At 32.6% G+C, this 20,927-nt stretch overlaps 1 protein-coding gene across 1 annotated transcript in view; it reads left to right on the forward strand.

The window, feature by feature from the left end:
• Nucleotides 1-20,927, forward strand: part of MIA2 (MIA SH3 domain ER export factor 2) — a 93,407-nt gene that overhangs the window by 48,937 nt on the left and 23,543 nt on the right. Inside the window, 10 exon segments of the mRNA XM_063088739.1 lie at nt 130-247; nt 1,660-1,706; nt 2,532-2,622; nt 5,110-5,248; nt 11,518-11,619; nt 12,582-12,642; nt 13,525-13,560; nt 16,839-16,906; nt 18,196-18,278; nt 19,951-20,082. Of these exon segments, the coding sequence (XP_062944809.1) occupies nt 130-247; nt 1,660-1,706; nt 2,532-2,622; nt 5,110-5,248; nt 11,518-11,619; nt 12,582-12,642; nt 13,525-13,560; nt 16,839-16,906; nt 18,196-18,278; nt 19,951-20,082 (877 nt within the window).

Consider the following 20,927-nt stretch of genomic DNA (forward strand, 5'->3'; position numbering starts at 1 on the left):
GGAAAATAAGAGTTCATATATTATTTATGTGGGTCGATTTTTAAACTACAACTGTGCATTCAGAAGTTATAAAGCCATGAGCATGAGGCATTACTCTCTCTCTTTTCCTCCCTTTTGCTAAATGTCAAGTCTCTGACTGAACGCTTGCTAAAGATGAAAGATTGGGCTGCTGTGCTTGGAGAAGAAGTAATGGATGATAACTTGGAACTGGAAATGAAGAGTGAATCACAAAATGGTGCTCACTTAGGTATTAAGTCATGACTTATCCTCTTTTGCTAAAGTGGTGATTAGCTCTTCTATTTCCTTTTTGTTCCCATGTGTACATGTTCTTTATACACTTGTACTTTGGCACATTCTGTCCATCTGTCTGCAACACTCTGCCCCTCTCTCATCATGCCTTATAGTTTAGCTTCAGTTTGAATACCGCCTTTTCAGTAAATCTTTCTTTCTCCAACTCCTCAGACAGACTTACAGCCTCTTTTCCCTCTCTTCTCTTTATATGTTACATATACCTTCATTACAGCAGTTTTCAAAATTGCATCATAATCATTTGTATGTCTCTTTTTACCAGTACTGTAAGCTAATCACATGGCTGGGTGACTGGTCTGAAAAATGATTGTTACATAAATGAATACTTCGGGATACTTTTTTTGCTGTAGTCAAAGAGTTCATTCAGATGGTTACAGTACTTTAACCTTTGGCCATCCCAAATTGTTATTGCCATTGCTGGTTGCAGTCTGGAGTTGGCAAAAGTTAGGTTCACTATAGCCACTCACTGTGTTCTCAAGCTGATTCCTTTCTCTTAAAAAAAAAAAAAAAAAAAAGAGGGAAAAGGAGGAATTGGTAAAAGGGACATGAAAATCAACTACATTGTATATTGATAAATTAAAATTACCCCCCTCAAAAATACCAACTTTTTATTTTGAAATAATGATATGAGGGTACTTTGAAAACTTTATGGAAAAATTTGGATTATCTTTGAATTCTATTTTTCCACAGAGTTTTTGAAGTATTCTCATACATTCAAGGGAGTTGCAAATATGGTACAAAAGGTCTCATGTCCCCTTCCCCCAGTATCCTCCAGAGGTACCTCTTTTATGTCCTTTCTCTTTTCTCTCCCCCATCCCTTGTATAATTAATAAATTTATTACGGAGGAACAGGTGTGATTATCTAAAAAATTTTTCTTTTACAGTAGCATTAATATGTTGGGAGAAAATTACATTCCCAAAGTAAATATATAAAGTTCTGTTTGTATTTTTTTACTTCTACTTTATCATGTGAGAAATAATTCTTTTTCTAATAGAGAAAACTCATGCTTGTTTATTGTTATTTTAATTTGGGTTATAATTCCACTCATATTTGGATGCTGTAAGAATCAAAGAATAGTTCAGACTGTGGTCTATGTTTAGGTCAATACTGAATCCTTGTTATAACTCTTTTCTTGGAGTTAGTGCTGAAGAACCTTGCCAAATGATATGGCACTTCCAATGCTTTTATTGTTTAGCTTCCTGGAAGCAGGCCCAACTGTTTTGCCTTATACCAAATTCTTTATTGTAGTAAGAAGAGGGATTGAATGGACTAATAAAATCATTTGGATGTTTGTCGTGGTACTGGACTGTTTTCCAAAATCATTGTTATGTTTTTGTTTTTCACTATAGATAATCAGCCAAAAGGAGCTTTGAAGAAACTGATTCATGCTGCTAAGGTTTGCATTATTACATAAATGCAAAGAATATGGAGGAAGAAATAGAACACGGATTAAACCTATATGTCCTTAGTAACTATTTTAAAAGTCCATTTTATTGTTCCCATATAGGTGTATTTAGGAAGTGATCAGAATTTTCCTTATCAATTGCTTTTATACTTTATGTTAACTTTAAAAACTCATATAGTTAATTTCTACAATTTATCAAGATGAACACTTTCAAGTTCTGCACTCATTTCTTCAGATAAGGAATATGTTTAAAATGTTTACTCTGCTTTATCTCATAATTCCCTTGGTACATTCCTTTTCTTCTGGTCTCAGTATTTTCTTTTCCCTACTGCCCCATAAGTTATTCTGAGAAGTAAATACTAGGTTCATTTTCTTCTGGTTTATTCCTTCTCTTTTCCACCCTACTAGTGGTATACAGATCATTGCTGATCTATGTGAAGTCTTAGTAATGTAGTTTGAAGGCTTCCTTAATCAAAACTTGTGTTGAAAATAAATAAAGTGAGAGTAGCCACTGTTGTAAGCTTCCAGTGAAAAGCATTCACTGTTTTCTCTGTCCCTGTTCTAAGGTTTACACCTATTAATAACTTCACTAGCTTTCTAAGATGGAAGCTGCTTTGTTGGTTTCTGCATTCTACGTGATAATTTCATCAAAATAATAAAATAGTTTCAAAAGGGTTGGGGATGGTATATTGAGGTTTTATTTATTTATTTATTTATTTATTTATTTATTTATTTATTTATCTATCTATCTATTTATTTATTTATTTATTGTGTAATTGACTTATGTTCCTTTTTTACTTCTTCTATTCCTTAAAGTTAAGTGCTTCTTTAAAAACCCTAGAAGGAGAAAGAAACCAAATTTGCACTCAATTATCTGAAGCAGATAAAACAAAGGAAGAGCTTACAGGTGGGTAATCTATATAATTTTACAGTTTTTCTAAATAAATACATATCCTTATAGAGAATGGTATCATTAATTGAATCGATTTTAGGATGATCCAATTGATTTTTTTTTTACTTTTGCTTTTTGTTAGCTATTTGTGAAAAATCAGTCCTGATTTTGTTGTTGTTGTTGTTGATAAAAATATATCAATTTCCTCTATATGTAAAATTAAAATAATGAAATTGTTTTTGAAAATGTGTAAAGCCGCATTTATCTTTGAATTACAGTGTTATATGTTTGGTATGGTTTAGATGTTAAAAAATAGCAAATTGAAACTTATATTTTTTAATCTTTGTTAATCGCCAAATTTATTTTCAGTAGTGGTACTACTTGCAGTATGGTTTGTTCCTTTAATGTACATACATAATATATTAATACATAAAGGGGTGATGTTAAACCTATAGAAATGAAAATTTTATTGAAAACACTTCTATTTATTTTGCTGATAGTATTTGTATTTTTAAAAAGTAAACAAGTTCTGTCAGTTTGCAATTTTTTAAAATTGGTATAAATAACACCTCATTTTAGAAAAAGTTTTTAAAATTACAGTATGCATCTGCATAAAAAAAACTGAAAGGACATACTCAAATGTCAGCAATGATTTTCTTTGAGTATGGGTTTATGGGCAGATTTTCTTTTCACTTATCAGTACTTTCAAAAACTTTTACAATAAATGAACCATATTTGTAATAAAACACTGTTTTAAATGGTTGTACCACTGAAGATGAAGGTTATTTAAAAAATTATTATAGCCTTACTCACATGATTTTGGTAGTTGGATTATTTTTGGATTTTGAAAAACATTAGTATTAAGTTAAAAAAAGTTACTATATGTAAAGCATAGTACTAAAGGCCATGGGAGATTCACAGAAGGAAAAGATATGAAGCTTTCTTTTCAGGAAGCTGTGTTTTAGTATATTAACAATTTCAGTGAGAAAATATGTGTGGATAGTGCCATAGTAGCAAGGAATTTGTTCACCAGTTACCCCATTCCTTAATACAATTTCTTGGCAAATCTTTTTTTTTTCTTAAACTAATATTTTGGAGACCCTATGTTTGCCTGTACCCTTCTTCCAAATCTAATTTTCTTTTTTTTAATGGGTCATGAAAGGTAAATTTCTATAATTGGTCTTCTGTTTTAGCATGAAGGTTTTCTTCTAAACTGTTTCTCCCTTTTTTGGTAATTATTTACAGTGCTCTTTTAGGATACAGAAAATTTGAAACAAAATGGAGTAGAAGTATAAAAATATAATAAAGATTTAAGTGTTGATATATAGTTTTGTTTTGTTTGCAGTAGGGATGATTCAGTTTTAACAGAGAGAATACCCAATGTTAATTTCTTTGTTAAGAGACTGTTCTTGGCAATTGCTTAAAGCCTAACTCAGTAAATTTTTTTCTGATGTAGATTTAAAAATATCCGTGGAAAGACAGATATGCACAATTTCCTATGCATTTAATCATTTAATGTTAACATATTTATTTAAATTGTCCTTTTGGTGTGTACATTTAATTAATGGGTATTTTAGAATAATTATATACCATTACATACAATTACTGAAATTTTCATGCTTGTTTACATGATTTTGAAACTGCCTTCCTTTGGCAGAATGAGTTTTGTCTTGTATTAAGACTTGTGGTGGTGATTCATACATGTGTTTTGGGCAATGGTACCTTAATCTTAGAGGAGTTCAGAGTTGAAGTTGTGTCCATAGCTTAAATTTAGAGGAGTTCAGAGTTAGTACTTTAATCTTGGAGTTCAGAGTTGAGGTTAAATGTTGGAAGAGAAATGAGCTTTTAAAAATAATTGGTGCACTAATTGTAAACCATTTATAATTATTTATAATTATTAATTTTCATTTTTATAGATGATTCTTTTAGGTGGTTTAACAGTTGAAACAAAGCTAAAGTTGATATTTTTCTCCCCAGTCTTGATCTGGTTTAAGCTAGGAAGACTTTGAGCATTTGTTATTGGAAGATCCAGATTTCTGGCTTGACCTATAGCATATGTAAAAATTTTGGCTTAAAAGGAATGGCTGGGTAGAACTTAAGTATTATTGAGAGGTCAAGTTTTTACTAGATAAAAACAAGCTGTATTTATATTGGGAGCAGTTTTACAAGGAATGTTGAACTAAAATATCTGTCTTCAATACTCTCATCTCAAATACCTTCCTGAGAACTTTAGTGGCTTTTAGCTCCCAGAATGATGCTAGAATCAGAATGTTGAAGGTTTTGGGACTCCTATAAATAATTTTTAAAAAATTAAAACAATTTATATAGTTTTTAAGTTAAAATATTAAAAAGCATTTAGGTAGACAAAATATCTTACAGATTTTCTGTTGTTACAGTTTAGTTTATAATTATTATTTTTAGTAATTTTTATCTTTTTGAAATGTTAATGTGCAACTTAGAGTATTTACTCTTTTTATTATGACTTTTAAAAATTTTCTATAGAGCATATTAAAAATATCCAGATGGAACAAGCATCTTTACAGTCAGAAAATACACAGTTGGAAAGTGAGAATCAGAAGCTTCAGCAGAAACTTGAAGTAATGACTGAACTGTATCAAGAAAATGAAATGAAACTCCACAGGTAATTAAAATGATGTTGCTAATTCCATTGGATGGCAAGTAAAATAGCTTTAAAGGTATATGTTGCATATTCAGCTTCTGTAATTATTGGAAGTTCTCAATTTATGGTTGGATTATATTTCATCAATTCATTTTTAAGAAAGTTATTTGATCTTGAAATACTTTTTCTTCAAAGAAGAATATGATGTAAATGATGTTGGGATTTCCAAGCTAGTTCACAAAATCTTCTTTAACTTCCAATAAGTAGTCAGCAAATTATTACCTAAACCTTCTAATACTGGTAGGCTAGGTCAGGGAATCTGAGTGGACACGCTTGATTGAGCTACCCGTTAACTCCATGTCTGATATATGTAAAACTTATTCCTCTCCCCTATACAAATTGCTCCTGCCCACGTGTAACTTGTCTTAGTAAATGGCAGTGTCATTTGCGTAGTTGTTCAGGGTAGATGTCCAAGCCATTCTTGACTTCTCTCTTCTATATCTTATATTCATTCTATCATCATATCTTGTCAGGATTCTTATAGACGGAATCTGACTACTTTTTACCACCTCCCATACTGCTACTCTGGTCCAAGCTATCTTCATTTAGACCAGGTTTATTAAAGTAGCCTCATAAGTGATCTTCCTTCTTCCACCCTTAACTTCCTGCACTGTGTATTCTATGCAATGCACAGGATGACCCTTAAAATATAAATTGTAGATATTGTCAGTCTCTTGCTCAGAACCCCCAAATGTCTTCGTATCCCACTCAGAATTTAATCCAAAGTCTCTATCTTGATCTGTGAGACCCTTTAAGTTCTGACCCCAGGCTATGTCTTTAATTTTTGCTTATTCGTTTTCTTTTTCCCTCACTCCCCTCCAGCCACACTGGTCTTCTTGAGGATCATTAGCATGCCAAACCCATTTATTCATCAGGGCCTTTTGCACTTGCTCTCTTTGCCTAGAATGATGTTCCTTTATATATTTGCATGGTTCAGTTCTTCATTTCATTTGAGTCTAGGTTCAAATGTTGCCTCAAAGAATCCTCCTCTGACTACCCTAACTAAAATAATACCTGTCTTTCTTACCTTGCTATATTTTTCTTCATAGCCCTTATTGTCCTCTGATGATTGTTTTTATTTTTTTAAATATTTACTCCATTTGAGAATGACTTTATTTTCTTCTCTTCTGTATTCCAGTGCCTAGAACTATATAAGGCACATGATAGCTGTTCAATAAGTATTTATTGAATATATCAATAAATATGTTTAGTTCCCTTACATGTTGGAGTGAAAAATGTGTGTATGTGTATGCTGATGCCTAAATGTGCAGGTATACAGAAGATCCTTGAGATAACTATCTGGAGACTCCATATTTCAAATACCCCTATAGGAAGACAGCTGCCCCAAATGCCTGGAAGCAAGTAAGAAATGGAGCATGCCTAGGATCCTAGTCAGGAGCCAAGGACAGCCATCCACTCTGCCCAGAAGCAGGCAAGAAACGGAGCATGCCAAAAACACCACTTCAGCACAGGTGGCCCACCACAACCACTGCCACAGTCATGGCTGCTGCAAAAGTGGCTCATCACCACAGCAGTAGCCACAGTCACTGTGCATGTGGCTTGCCAGATGCTCTACTGCAGTGACACAAGGAGAGTCACGAGTGGAGAATGGAAAAAGAGGATGTCTCTCTCCTCAAAACCCACTCCAGAGTAATAGAAGAAGCAGCTGCTCTACCAAATGATCAGACATTAGCGTAGAGATATTAGAAATACAAATACCCAAGAAAATATGACACGACCAAAAGAATACAGTAATTCTCAAATACCAGACCCTATAGAGCAGGAAACCCTTGCAATGACTGAAAAGGAAGTCTGTGCAACAATCTTAAGGAAACTCATTGAGATGGGAGAATATTCAGTTAGAAAACATAATGAAATGAGAAAAAGAAATCCAGGATATGAAGGAGGAAATTTGCAAAGAGATGAATATGTTAAAAAAGAATGTAATGGAATCCACGGAATGTGAAAGAACTCATCAGAACTCATAGAACTCACTCACTGGAATAAAAAACACAATTGATAGCTTAAGCAGCAGGCTAGAACAAGCAGAAGAAAGAATTTTCTGATCTTGAAGATAGTCTTTTTGGAATAACCCAGGTGGACCAAAAAAAGGAAAAAAGAATTTTAAAAGAAAATCTGAGAGAGCTAGCAGACAACCTTAAGCACACAAACATTGAAAGCATGGGTGTTCCAGAGGGGAAGGAGAAAGGAAAAGGCATGGAAAACCTATTTAGCAAACTAATAATGGAAAACTTCCCAGGTATAAGGAGAGACGTGGACCTTCACATCCAGGAGACTCAAAGATCCCCAAACCAATTCAACTCAAAAAGACCCTCTCCAAGATACGTTATTGTCAAACTGGTAAAGCTCAAAGACAAAGAGAGAATCTTAAAAGAAGCAAGAGAAAAGCATCAAGTCACCTGTAAGGGAGCCCCTGTCAGACTAAAAGCAGACTTCTCAACAAAAACTACAGGCCAGAAGACAATGGGATGACATATTTGAAACACTAAAAGAAAAAAACTGCCATCCGAGAATAATAGACCCAGCATGGCTGTCCTTTGGAAATGAGGGAAAAATAATGTTTCCAGACAAGCAAAAACTGCAGGAGTTCACTACCACATGACCAGTCTACAAGAAATCCTCAAGGAATTCCTGCATCTGGAATCTGAAGAATGATAGTCACTACCACAAATACACAAGAAAGAACAAAACCCACTGGTAGAACAAAAATGCAAATGAGAAAGAGAAAGAAACTAAAGGGCTGGCCAGTTAGCTCAGTTGATTAGAGCATGGTGCTGATAACGCTAAGGTCCAGGGTTTGATCCCTGTACTGGCCAGCCACAAAAAAAAAAAAAAAAAAAAAGAAACTAAATCTTACCATCACAAAAAACCATGCTTCAGTAATAATGCCCATGCTTCAGTTCTGATTTTAGTAATTTTGGTCTTCTCTCTTTTCCTTGGTCAATCTAGATAAAGGTTTGCAAATTTTGTTGATCTTTTTAAAGAGTCAACTTTTGGTTTTGTTGATTTTTCCTCTAGTGTTTTTTAATTCCCTATTTCATATATTTCTATTGTAATCTTTGTTATTTCCTAATTATATCTGCTTTTGGTATAGTTTGCTCTTCTTTTTCTATTTCCTTAAGGTAGAAGTTTACATTATTGATTTGAGATTTTTCTTATTTTTAATATTTTCTTATTTTTAATATTATAAGTATAAATTTTCCTCTAAGCACTGCATGACTCCTGCATCCCATAAATTTTGATGTATTGTGCTTTGATTTTTATTTCAAAGTACTCTCTTATTTCCTTGTGATTTTTCTTTTTACCCATTGTTTATTTATGAGAGTGTTGTTTAATTTCTACACATTTGTGAATTTTCTAAATTTTCTTCTGTTATTATGGTCAGATAACATTTTCTACGATATTAGTCTCTTAAATGTATTAAGACTTGTTTTATGGCCAAAGATAAATAAATAAATAGCAACAACAATGACAGCAAAAAAACCACTGAAGCATATATTTTTATCATAAAGGGCAATAAAGTGTAACAGACTTTCAGGGCCCTTTAGGAACTTAATGAAAGTCATTACAGTCTATCCTCATTATTCATAGATTCTGTATTTGCAAATTCGCCTACTTGCTAAAATTTATTTGTAGCCCCAAATAAGTACTCACAGAGATTTCAGGGCTGTTTGTGGACATGCTCAGAATGACAAGAAATTTGAGTTACCCAGTGTGCATATTGCCAGCTAAGGTCATGCTCTGCCTTCTTTTTTCAGCTCTTATTGTATAAATAAGTGTCCCTTTCACAGTATATTTAGTGCCACATTTTTCACATTTTTATGTTTTTTTTTTTTGATTAGCTGTTGAAAATATACCCCAAGATTAGTGCTGTCTAGTTTTCCTAAGTACAAGAAGGCTCTGATGTGTCTTATGGAGGAAATACATGTGTCAGATTAACTTTGTTTAGGGGTCAGTTATAAGGCTGTTGTACATGAGTTCAATGTTAACGAATCAACAACGTGTATTAAATGAGGTGTCTTTAAACAGAAGCACATATAAAATAAGATTATATACTGATTGGTTGATAAAAGCATTGTGACCATAGGCTAGCAGGAACTTAGCCCTATATTACCCTTAAGAGCAATGATCCAGTATTTGCTAATTCAGGATTTGTGGTGGCTCTATAGTAACTTTATAGAAACGAGAATCTGCTCTATATATTTGGAAACTGCTAGTGAATATTAATACTCCATTGAGATCAAGATGCTGGGTGGTTGGTTAGGTTCATTCACTGCCAAGGTCTATACCTCAATCATGCTTTGGATTCAATTCAAAATTAAAAACTTGCTGTACATCATGTACCTTTGGGCCATTTGAGACTGCTCATGGTATGAAAGAGAAATTAAACTTAACTAAATGGAAGGGTGGCAGTAGAGCCTCATAGTTTAATCAGAAAACCTAGGAATGGACCCTTCTTTTTAGGTTAAAATGAAAGATGTAATAAGTAAATCTTAGACATAAAAGATTATTTGAGATGAGAGAAATACTTTTGAGTGTATATTTTGAACAAAAAATACAGGTATATGGTTGATTATAGGATTTTAATGAGTAATGTTTAAAATTTCTAAGAGAAAAAGATGTTTACTATAGATTTTCAAAGCAAGGATAGGAAGCTGAATAGTATCCTAACTGTGTTTGTTGTTCACATTGTGACTTTATTCATTAGTTTGAAATGTTTTGAATTCTCAAAATATCATGTATTCCATTCTTACACTTAAAGTAAACTATTCACTATTCAAATTTAATAAATTATGCAACTGGATATTTTTAAGAGTAGAATATAGAGTTGATAGTACCAGTAAAATGTTAAATTCTTGTCTTCATACAGTATAATTTTGGTATAGTCATTTTCTAGATGCTGGTTTGATGTTTTTCATGACTGATATAGTGCAGTACTAGCACTTTCCCAAATTTAATATTGGAGAGAAGTAAAATGGTAGAACCTAGAAGCTTGTGTTGCTTTACATATGTGAATTGAGATGTGATTATGTTTTAGTCATATCATTGGGTTTACTTTTACAGTGTAATTTCCATCTTTAATAGGCCCACCCAAATTCTAGGGGAGGGTACATAGACCTCACCTCTCAATGGGAGGGGTGTCAAAGAATTTCTGGCTATCTTCAATCTACACAGTCTGTAAAAATACACATCTCTTACATATCCATACTCATTATGCTTTCACACTTTTCCTAAGTAGATGACTTTTATTTTCTTATAACACCTATGAAATTACTGACCTGGAGGAGTGCTTTCTAAGCAAAGGTAATGTAGTGTGTAGAATATGGAATATTTCCCGCTGCCCCATAGGATTTCTTCAGTAGTTTGTCATGTTCCTTCCTGGAGTTCATGAAAGAGAGGAGTCATCGATTTAGGACTCCAAGTGTGTTTTCCCTTGATATTCAATAAATATTTCTTGAGGGATCAGTGTTATTAATGGCACTATGTGAAACAACATGAGTAATATAGCATTAAGGAGTCACTACTTGCAAGCTCTCTGACTTGTTCCAATTATTTAGTTTCTCTGGTCTTCATTTTCATTTTTGTAAAATAGGAATAATAATAGTACCCATCTTGCAGAGCTGCTATAGTAATAAGATAATACATTGAAAGGCCTAAGAACAGTTTCTGGCACATACTAATGGCTCAATAAGTTACCTACTCTTACTATAAAAAGACAGGAGTAGTACTAATATTGGGTCCATTATAAGTTGTTTTTGTTTGTTTGTTTTAGTGAACTGGCCTGGAAACCTAATTACTATTTTAACAACTAATTTAAAAATTACTGAAACACCTTTTTAGTTGGCGACTTGTCTAACAAATAGCATGCTTCTTTATACAGGAAGGTTTGGTAAATGCTATATAGTCATAATAGTTCTTATTAATATTTATCTTTGATAATCTTATTTCATGATAGATTGATATAGAAAACTGTTGAGACTATTATATTAATAGTACTATGTTAGACATGATGTTTTGCAATTTGAGTTTATAATATTAAATTCCACAACAGGAATATTTACATTGGTACTTTTTTTCCTTGCATGTGATTTTTTAGTGGCATTATGGAAATCATTTTATGGGAAGCACAGATTTGATACAATTAAAAAGATGTAATTGATTATTTTATGACATGTATTGAAAGAAATAAAACACTTTTTTGTTTTAAGGAAATTAACAGTAGAAGAAAATTACCGGCTAGAGAAGGAGGAGAAACTTTCCAAGGTAGATGAAAAGATCAGCCATGCAGCTGAAGAACTGGAGACATATAGGTATTAATTCATTTTCTCCCTTTCTATTTGGGGTGAGGAGGGTATCTAAAAACTCAATACCAGAAAAAATAATAAAGCAACCAAAAAAATCCCATATTTTTGTTGTATTACTTTTTGTTCAGATTTCTCTCATAATATTGTGCAATTATACAGAAGATATAAAAAGGAAAAAAAAATGTTTTCTTTTCAGGGTGTGTGATTTTTAAATATCTCACATTTGAATATGGACAATCCTATTTTATGTTAATGTCAAGAAATTTATGAATAGATATTAATTTCTAGGTCTTTTATCTTTGGTTCAAATGGGGAAGAATATATACAATATTAATGAATTCAATAAGTGTGCCACAAAAAGAAGAGTGAGCCACAGTTAGTGTTCTGAAGAAGTGTATATAAGACTGTAAGTCTTGTTTTTACCTTGGTTCCATCCTCACTGGATCCAAGGAAATAATAGAAAATCTAGAGAAAAAAAGGGGCAAGATTCAACAGTATCCCTAATAGTTGTGATATTTTATTTTACCTTAGGAAGAGTAAGCTTCAGTTTTATCTGAAAGAAGGAATTATCTTGTTAGTCTTATAAAGGTAATAATAACATCTTACTTTGCAAAGGTCATTAATTTTCTATAATTCTATGAAGATGATAGATTTCTGAATAAATCTGCCAGGATTATGCTTCTTAAAAATAGGAGACTACTATACCATATGATTCTTTGCATGACCTTTGGTTTAGGTAAACTCAAGTAGTAGTACTCTTAAGGCTTAATTAATGTTAAAATTAGTTTGGAACCTCTCAAAGGTGATTATTTCTTAACATGTTGAGTTCTGGAGTTATTTTTTACATGATACAGAGCACTTTGGTGTTTTAATTAATATTTTTTAGTATGGAGTTTTTTTTAGTAGAGAGTATGTTCTGTCATTTCTTTTTATATATTAATAGTAGGATAATTATTTGCTCCTTATAGAAGCCGAGCCAAAGATCTTAAAGAAGAATTGGAGAGAACCATTCGTTCTTATCAAGGGCAGGTATGTATGTGTGTGTAATTTAAAATAAATCTAATTTGTTTGAATTGGTGCAGGAATATAATTACTTGACCAGTTGTACACCTCTCTTGAGGTGTTGCATGTGGCTATGGAACATTTCCAGGGAGTCAGAGATTCCGTAATAAGAAATCTTATTAAAAGTTGCCATGTCAGGCCGAGCCCGTGGCGCACTTGGTAGAGTGCCGCGCTGGGAGCGCGGCGACGCTCCCGCCGCGGGTTCGGATCCTATATAGGAATGACCAGTGCACTCACTGGCTGAGTGCCGGTCACGAAAAAACGACAAAAAAAAAAAAAAAAAAAAAGTTGCCATGTCTGGGCCGGCCTGTGGCTTGGGAGAGTGTGCTGCTGATAACACCAAGGCCATGGGTTCGGATCCCTATATAGGGATGGCTGGTTAGCTCACTTGGGAGAGCGTGGTGCTGACAACACCAAGCCAAGGGTTAAAATCCCCTTACCAATCATCTTTAAAAAAAAAAAAAAAAAAAATTTGCCATGTCTCTTGCTGCTTTGGGAATGTGTATTGCATAACATAAACAAACATATATCATCTGCATTAAGGTCTCATTTTCGGTCATGCTAGTTATCTGTTAATTGGCCACTCCTGTTGTAGTTGATCATTGCATAAAGAAGTTCACTGACAAAAAGTTTAATTATCTTTACATTCAGTTTTTATTTTCAAAGTATAGTAGAGTAGATCGTGTTTACATGAAAATTTCCTTTTAAAGTGTTGCTTTCTGACTCTTCAGAGATGCTTGGGTTATTTTTGAGTTTATGAGTTGTGTGCTAAATCATAGTGATAGATGTGAATGTATTTTTCTTAAGAAAAATAGTTGTCAGTAGTATTTTAATGACTTTCTTTTTCAGATTGTTTCCTATGAGAAAAAAGCGCATGATAATTGGGTGAGTTTTAAGTTCCCCTACGGCTCTTTTGTCAAATTATGCTTTTTCATTTCAAAAGATACACTATTCATATAACTTAGGTGAAAATAAGGTAATATTTTTAAAAATGAGTTTCTTTTAATTTCACAAGGAACATAATACTTTGTTATAACAGTTTTTCACAAAATCTGATTTTTTCTTCTCTGCTGTCAGCACATTGCTTCTTTGCGAGGAGCTTATACTCTCTGGGGGAGGTGACATAATGTTCATGGACTCATTGTTTTTGGGCACTGGATTGCCACTGGTTAGTTGTGGACATACTTTCTGACCTGTTTGCTTATTTGTAAAACCACGGGATCAGTCTAAGTGCTATCTAAAGCCGCTTCTGGTTCTAAAAGTCAGACAATTCTATTATGTGATTCTTGGTGTTGAATTACTTGGTATACATTAAGAAAAGGGCCATCGTGAGAAATAATATGTCTTTGCCCCAGAGGAACTGTATGAGGAAGTGGTAAGAATGCAGATTTTGACTAATTATAGGAAAGACCTCTCTAACATGTAGGACTGTCGTAATGGCCAGCCTGTGTGGTGCCTGTCACTAGGAGACTTCAAGGGGAGACAGCTTGCACAGTGGATGAATACATAGGGTCTGGAGTTAGCCTGTCTTGGTTGTATCTGGCTCCATCACTTACTACCAGTTTCCTTATTTATAAGATAGAGATGTCAGTAGTACCTATTTCATAGGGTTATTGCGATGATTAAATGAGATGATTCATGTAGGTTTTTGCCAAGTGCCTGACACATGATAAGCACTCAGTAAATGTTAACTGTTGTTATCATTGTTGTTATACTGAAGCTTGGTAGATGTTTCTTAGACATGTTGGAATGGAGATTCCAGCATATGGTGAGAGATTAAGTATGTTGAATGTCAAGGTCCTTCCCAATTCTAAGATTCTGTGTGCTTCATTGATATTGAGGGTTCACATAAAGATTTGTTACTGAATTAAGCTGGGCTTGGAAATGAATTTAGTCTTCTTCATCCCTCCTCACCACTTTCTAAATACTTACATGTAGATTATTTTTTAAAGATGAAGAGGATGTTTATTAAAGTCTCTTACATTATAGCCACTGTACTTAAAGGCATTTTACATATATTACTCATTTAATTTACTTGATAACGCTGTAACATAGGCATTATAATCCCAGCCAAATGTCAGGTAATTAGGGAGTGAAGGGTAGAGATCAAAATTCTCATCTTTCAGATTCTGTCTTGTACTTTTTCTGTTACTGTTCATTGAGTTTCTTGTTTAGTAAATATGGCATTGACTTTAAATTAAAACATGCAGAAAATATGCCCTTTCTGTCTTACTGAAAAGATATTTTTCAGATTTTATAAAAATTATACATACTTATTAAAAGTTCAGACCATATAGAGAGGTACAAAGAAGTAATCATCAATATCACTTTCATTTATGCCATACTTTTTAATGCATTTAGACATTAAAGCATATGTTTTAAAAAAGGAATTGAATATATTATATCTTACTAAATGTTTATAACCTGCTTTTTTTAACTTAATATATCATAGAGTTTTATGAATGTTTCATAATTTAGGAGAACCTTTCTCATTTGATAAAACTTTAGTTTGTTTCTATTTTCTCTACTGTTATAATTTCAGATATTACTTTCTCCATTAAGCATATCTTTGCTCCATCCTATGAGATTTAATCTTTTCTTCCTTTGAACTCAAGTAGTACTTTGTTTTTATGTATCTCATGGCAAGTATCCTGTTTTTTACTGTGGTCATTCATATTCTTACCACAAGATTTGAGCTCCATAAGATAGGGACTATTTCTTTCTCCTTAATACCTGCACCTAACAAAATGCTCTGCATATTATAATTATTCAATATTTTAATACAGCGTTTTAGAATATAGTATGATCATTCATTGAAATTACACTTTTACCTAACCTTTGGGTGTAAGCTTTTCAAAAGCCTGTAATCATTTGCCATCAGTTTGTTTATATATATATATATCTTTTGTAATTTATCTTTAATATTGGTAGCTTACTCTGATTTTTTGTGCCTTATACTTAGACATGTTATTCTGTACCATCTAGAACACTTTTTTTTTTTTTTGCGGCTGGCCAGTATACCGTGTAGAAAACATTTGGAAGTAATTTTGGTTCTGCATTGTTAAAAGTTAAATGAATTGGTATATTTCACTAACTAAAATTGTTATTGGCATTACATTCTTTTTTGTTAGTACAGAATTGATTATATGATTACATGTTGGAAAAAGATTTACACATGGAATCGTTTTTGATTGGGAATGCTAAAATATATTTAAGCTATGCTTTTTGTGAATATTTACATAATTTATTCTTTGGCCAGATAAAGTCAATTAATGTGTAGTTCACAATTTTAAGTGAACCCAAATATGATAGTGTGGTTCCTTTTACTTGTAAAAAAGCTATGGTTATAGAGTATGGTAGATATACTTACCCTCTTGGGTTGCATTAGTTTTCATCTGATGTTCCACACACTGCTGCACCTCATCTTCAGAATCCACAGAATGACAAACATGCAGTACAGCAGACAGGTTTAACCTTTGCCAACAACTATTGGGGAATATGCATGTTCTTGGTATTTATTATAAATGTAAGCTTTGTTTTCTATAACATATATTCTTATTTTTAACCTTTTATTAAGTAAAATATTATTAAACAAATGTAAGACTTACAGGAATATGATCTGTACAGTGCTGTATACCTAATAGACGTGCAACATGCATTGATTATATTCAGCCATTTAAAAAAAAGTGGCCTGTACTGGCATGCTGTGAAACTATTTTAGATTTTTATGGTTTCACAGAACTCCAGTGATTTCTCTCCATAGATAAGTACCTTATTGCATAGCCAATACTATCATACATAATGACCCTGAGTTTCCATTCCCATTGCCCTAAGCCTGCATCCTCTTATATAGCTTTTATCATGTTGTTTGGATATTTACAGAATCAAATAATGCTAATCTTTGATTTTACATCTTGATAGCTACTTTCATTGGCAATTACATGATTAATTTCCAGTCTTAGTAGGCTCATGTCTTCTGCTTACATGAAACTAATTTCCCTTTTTAAATAATTTTCTAAATTTAAAATGTTTTGCATTGAGTTTACTGAAATGGTTATTTACTCAAGTGACTGTGATATTTGTATGCCATTACCGTGATACCTATACTTATCTTTTATTTTAAGTTTGTATAAATGTATTTTTTAAATTCATTTTTTTTAAAGTTGGCAGCTCGGACTGCTGAACGATACCTCAGTGATTTAAAGAAAGAAAATGCTTACAAGAGACAAAAGTAAGTATCTTAAGTCAGAACACTTTAAAAACTTTCAATGAGTTGTTATATATTAATTAGGTTATGCTTTTATAAGGGTAAATAAGAAAACTTGCAGTGAACTCAGCATGTACCATTGTGAAATATTTGTTAGTTTTACTAGGAGTGGCTAGTTTTTTTGTTTGAAATACTTAGAGAGGGCACTGAAGTAGCACTTGAAGGAAACTGTTCACAGATGCTTCTGTAAAAAAATGTAACAAAAATTTTCTTAAACCAGTATAGGTGAAGGGAGGTAAAAATGGATGGAAAGAGAAAGGATGAATCTCTCTGACATAGTAATACTCAGAGTACCGCATCTTTTAATGGTTAAGTAGACAAAATAAATGTTTATTATCTCTGTCATCCACTGGTTTTGTTGTATTGGATAGCATATTTTCACCATAATAAAATGAAAGGGAGAATGAAAGTGTACAGTGTACGAGAGTACTTCAAAAAGTTCATGGAAAAATGAAATTAAAAGATAATATGAAGCTTTCCACGAACTTTTCAAAGACCCCTTTTCAAAGAGTAAATGCTTTTCTATGAGGATAGTAATAGTCTTCCCAGAGTGTTACGATTTCATGCCAGAATATACTATTAACATTATCCAATATTAGTTTTAGTCCTCTTGCTTGTCTTTTCTACTCTCAGAAATTAAAATAAAATGATTAAGTGTTTTTTTTCAGATCTGACAGTCAAAGAACTAGAATAAGATTCTTTTAAAACGTCACATTTTTAAGATAAAAAGTTCAGGATTAAAATAGTAGAAAGAGTTAATGGTATTTCCAATTTTATGTTAATATTGGAATCATGCAGATCACATTACAATGGAAAGCATACCTGTTGCAGAGCCAGGAACCCTGTGTTTTAATCCTGGAACTTTCATTTTGAATAAATCACTTAAACTCCTAGCCTCAGTTTCCTTAGTTGTAAAATGTAGACTTGAACTTGTTAAACTTGGAGAACTCTTCCATTTTGATAATTTGGATTTTGTGATATAGTACTCGTGTAGTCTGATCTTGAAAAAGAAACAAAACAATTCCAAATCTCAACAAAACATCACTGTTCCTAGGCAACAAGAAACCAGTTACCCTACAATAAGTGGTGGGAAATAAAGGAGTTTTGGTCCAGAATAATTTTTGAGCATCTGTTTTTTCTATGCAGATACTGAGATAGTGAAGAGTAGTTTGTACTTGGCAGTAGCATTTTTCTTGAAATGTGGGTTTTCCTCATGGATGAGTAACATAGAGATATTTGTTCTTTATTTGCAGATTAACTGAAAAAGAGTTTAAATTTGAACTTTTAGAAAAAGATCTTTATGCACTTGATGTTCCAAATACAGCATTTGGCAGAGGTAGTCTTTTTTTTTTAACCCCTCATTTAAAATACATAATATATCTATATATCTATATATCTATATATTGCACACATAGTTTATATTAATGTAAATTAACACTATTATTAATAAATTAGATTTTGGAGCCAGGGTTCTAGTGTAAGGTCTCTGACAGCCTCCAAGTTTCTGGGTTTTGTTTCTCTAGCAATAATGAAAATTATCGCTCCCTTTCTCAGTGGGATTTTGTAAGGTGATATATAGTTGAGCTATATATATATAGTTGATATATAGGTGATATATAGTTGAGCTCCTTGAAAAGCTAAGTGCTTGGCGTATAGTAAAGTAACTATTTTGGGGGGGGGAGAATGGATTTAAGGAGTGCTTAAATGTAGCATTGTGACTGTTTACATATTAACTATACTTTGGAATTTGCTTGAATTATAAAAATGAGAATCAAAATAGTTGGTTTATAATTATTTAAAACTTTCAATTTAAAAGGTGGGAAAAAGTTAATAAAATGAGTTTGATTACTTTAATTACTCCCAATGGAGGACCAGTTCTTTGTAAGGGGTATTTAAGGTCCATTCATTATTGAGTTAGGATCTGTAATGATCTCAAACTATTCCAAATAGTTTAACTTTTAAAAAATAATTTTGACTGAATTAGAATTAAGCTTCTGAGGCAGTGAAAATAAGTTTATATTGGTAGAATCCCGTTTCAGTAACCTTTGGAAAGTTATAAAAATCACTTTTGAGAGTCAAATTTCATTAAATTTGAAATTTATTTCTACATTTAGAAAATATGAGATTATTATGAATTTTTAGTAGTAGCAAAGTTTGTAGTGGGAGGAAGTATACAGCAGGAATTATTCTCTAAACCCAATGTAAAAATCTCAGGGAGGATAAATGATGCCTTGATCTTTTGTTGTAACTGATTTGAATAGTATATCAGTTACACTCAATAAAACTTAACATGTTTAAAAAGTGTTATGTTGGTGGTATATATATAGGTTTGTTTGTTTTTTGTTAATTTTTGACATTTGGAAGCATAACCATTATTTGGGAGTGGTGAAGTTTGTAAAATGATAGAACTCTTGGTTTTATGGATTATAAATAAATAATGATTTATTTGATGAATTAGTATATGTAAACTGACTTTTCATGGGTATTGAATCAAAAGTAATTTCTGGTGCTTCAGAGTATTTTATGGATTTTTCTAAAATCTGAGCTTTACTCAAGCTATTTGTGGCCCAACACAGCCTATCTGGCTCTGATTTAAACTGAGCACTTCAATGTTGCAGCCTTCACCAGCTGAAATGTCTAGAAGCATACTGCCTTTAAAAACAAAATAAAACAAACTTCATGTCCCCAAATCCTCCTGTAACTCCAAAATGTATCATCAGTATCCTTTGTTTAATATGTATAGTTATTTAAGTGTATTAATTAACAAGAGGATAATGTTTTTATTGACTAATGTGTCTTATTTGGTAGACAAACTTTAAAAACACCAGTGGTCATATTTAATTCTGTCCTATATTAGCAAAACCAAAGGCATAGTAAGTGTTTAGGACATGAATTAAACTTAAATTGTCAATAGGATTACCTGATAGTAATTGTTGAAATAAAATTCTAACTGTGTAGTGTAGCTAACTGAAACTATGAATTTAAACGTGCTGTTTTAATTATTCCAGAGCATTCCCCATATGGTCCCTCACCATTGGGTCGGCCTTCATCTGAAACGAGAGCTTTTCTCTCTCCTCCAATTTTGTTGGAGGGTCCACTCAGACTCTCACCTTTGCCTCCAGGGGGAGGAGGAGGAAGAGGTATATTGTTTAAGCATCTTTATTACTCTAGATTTCTTCCTTTATATTTTCATCTCAACTTACCTTTAAAATGATCTGTAAAATAAACATTTGGACAGTACAGGCATTCCTTGCACTTATTGAGGGTTACTTTTTTTTGGAAAAGGAGCTCTGTGATATCTAATTTTAATATGTTTTTCTCTTAGGAACATTGTTATACTAGATTGCATTTTGATAAAAGACTTGATGCATATCTTTTTAAACCATATTTTGACTTCTTAAAAACTATGTCTTACACTACATAATATAAAACCTAACAAAGAATACATAAAATGCAGTAACAGTATAACATAGCATAAAATTGTGTTTTGGTGAAACATTATCAAATGTAGACAGTAAAAATTTTTTTTTTTTACTTTATCATCTTTTTATTGTAGAAAATCAGAAAGTGAACGATCTAACTTTTTAGAGTCAAAGAATGCAGAAGTACTGTTATAGGTAGAGTTTTAATGGGAACGTTTAGGGAGACCTAAGTTGTTTCTGAGAAACCAACCCAGGACTGGCAGCTTTGTTACTCCCTTACATGTAGAGAATTTCTTTAGCTGCCTCAAGGCTAAGTATTAGCTGTTGGCCTTTCTGCAGTTACATCATCAGCATCACCGTGGTGTTATAAAAGGCCCTGTGCCTTTGAAAACTCCTGTGTGCCTGAAGTTTTCCTCTTTTGATCACTACCATACTTTCTTCACTTTGTCAAGTTGCTTTAAAGTTTTTCCTTGATTTGTGGCAAAATTCAAAGATACAGAGTCCTACTTATTCCCATATCAAAAGTCTTAGGTTTTCAGTCCCAAGTCTGTGTTTTGTAAGAG

Source organism: Cynocephalus volans, chromosome 3, assembly GCF_027409185.1.
Source record: "Cynocephalus volans isolate mCynVol1 chromosome 3, mCynVol1.pri, whole genome shotgun sequence".
Classification (NCBI taxonomy): domain Eukaryota; kingdom Metazoa; phylum Chordata; class Mammalia; order Dermoptera; family Cynocephalidae; genus Cynocephalus; species Cynocephalus volans.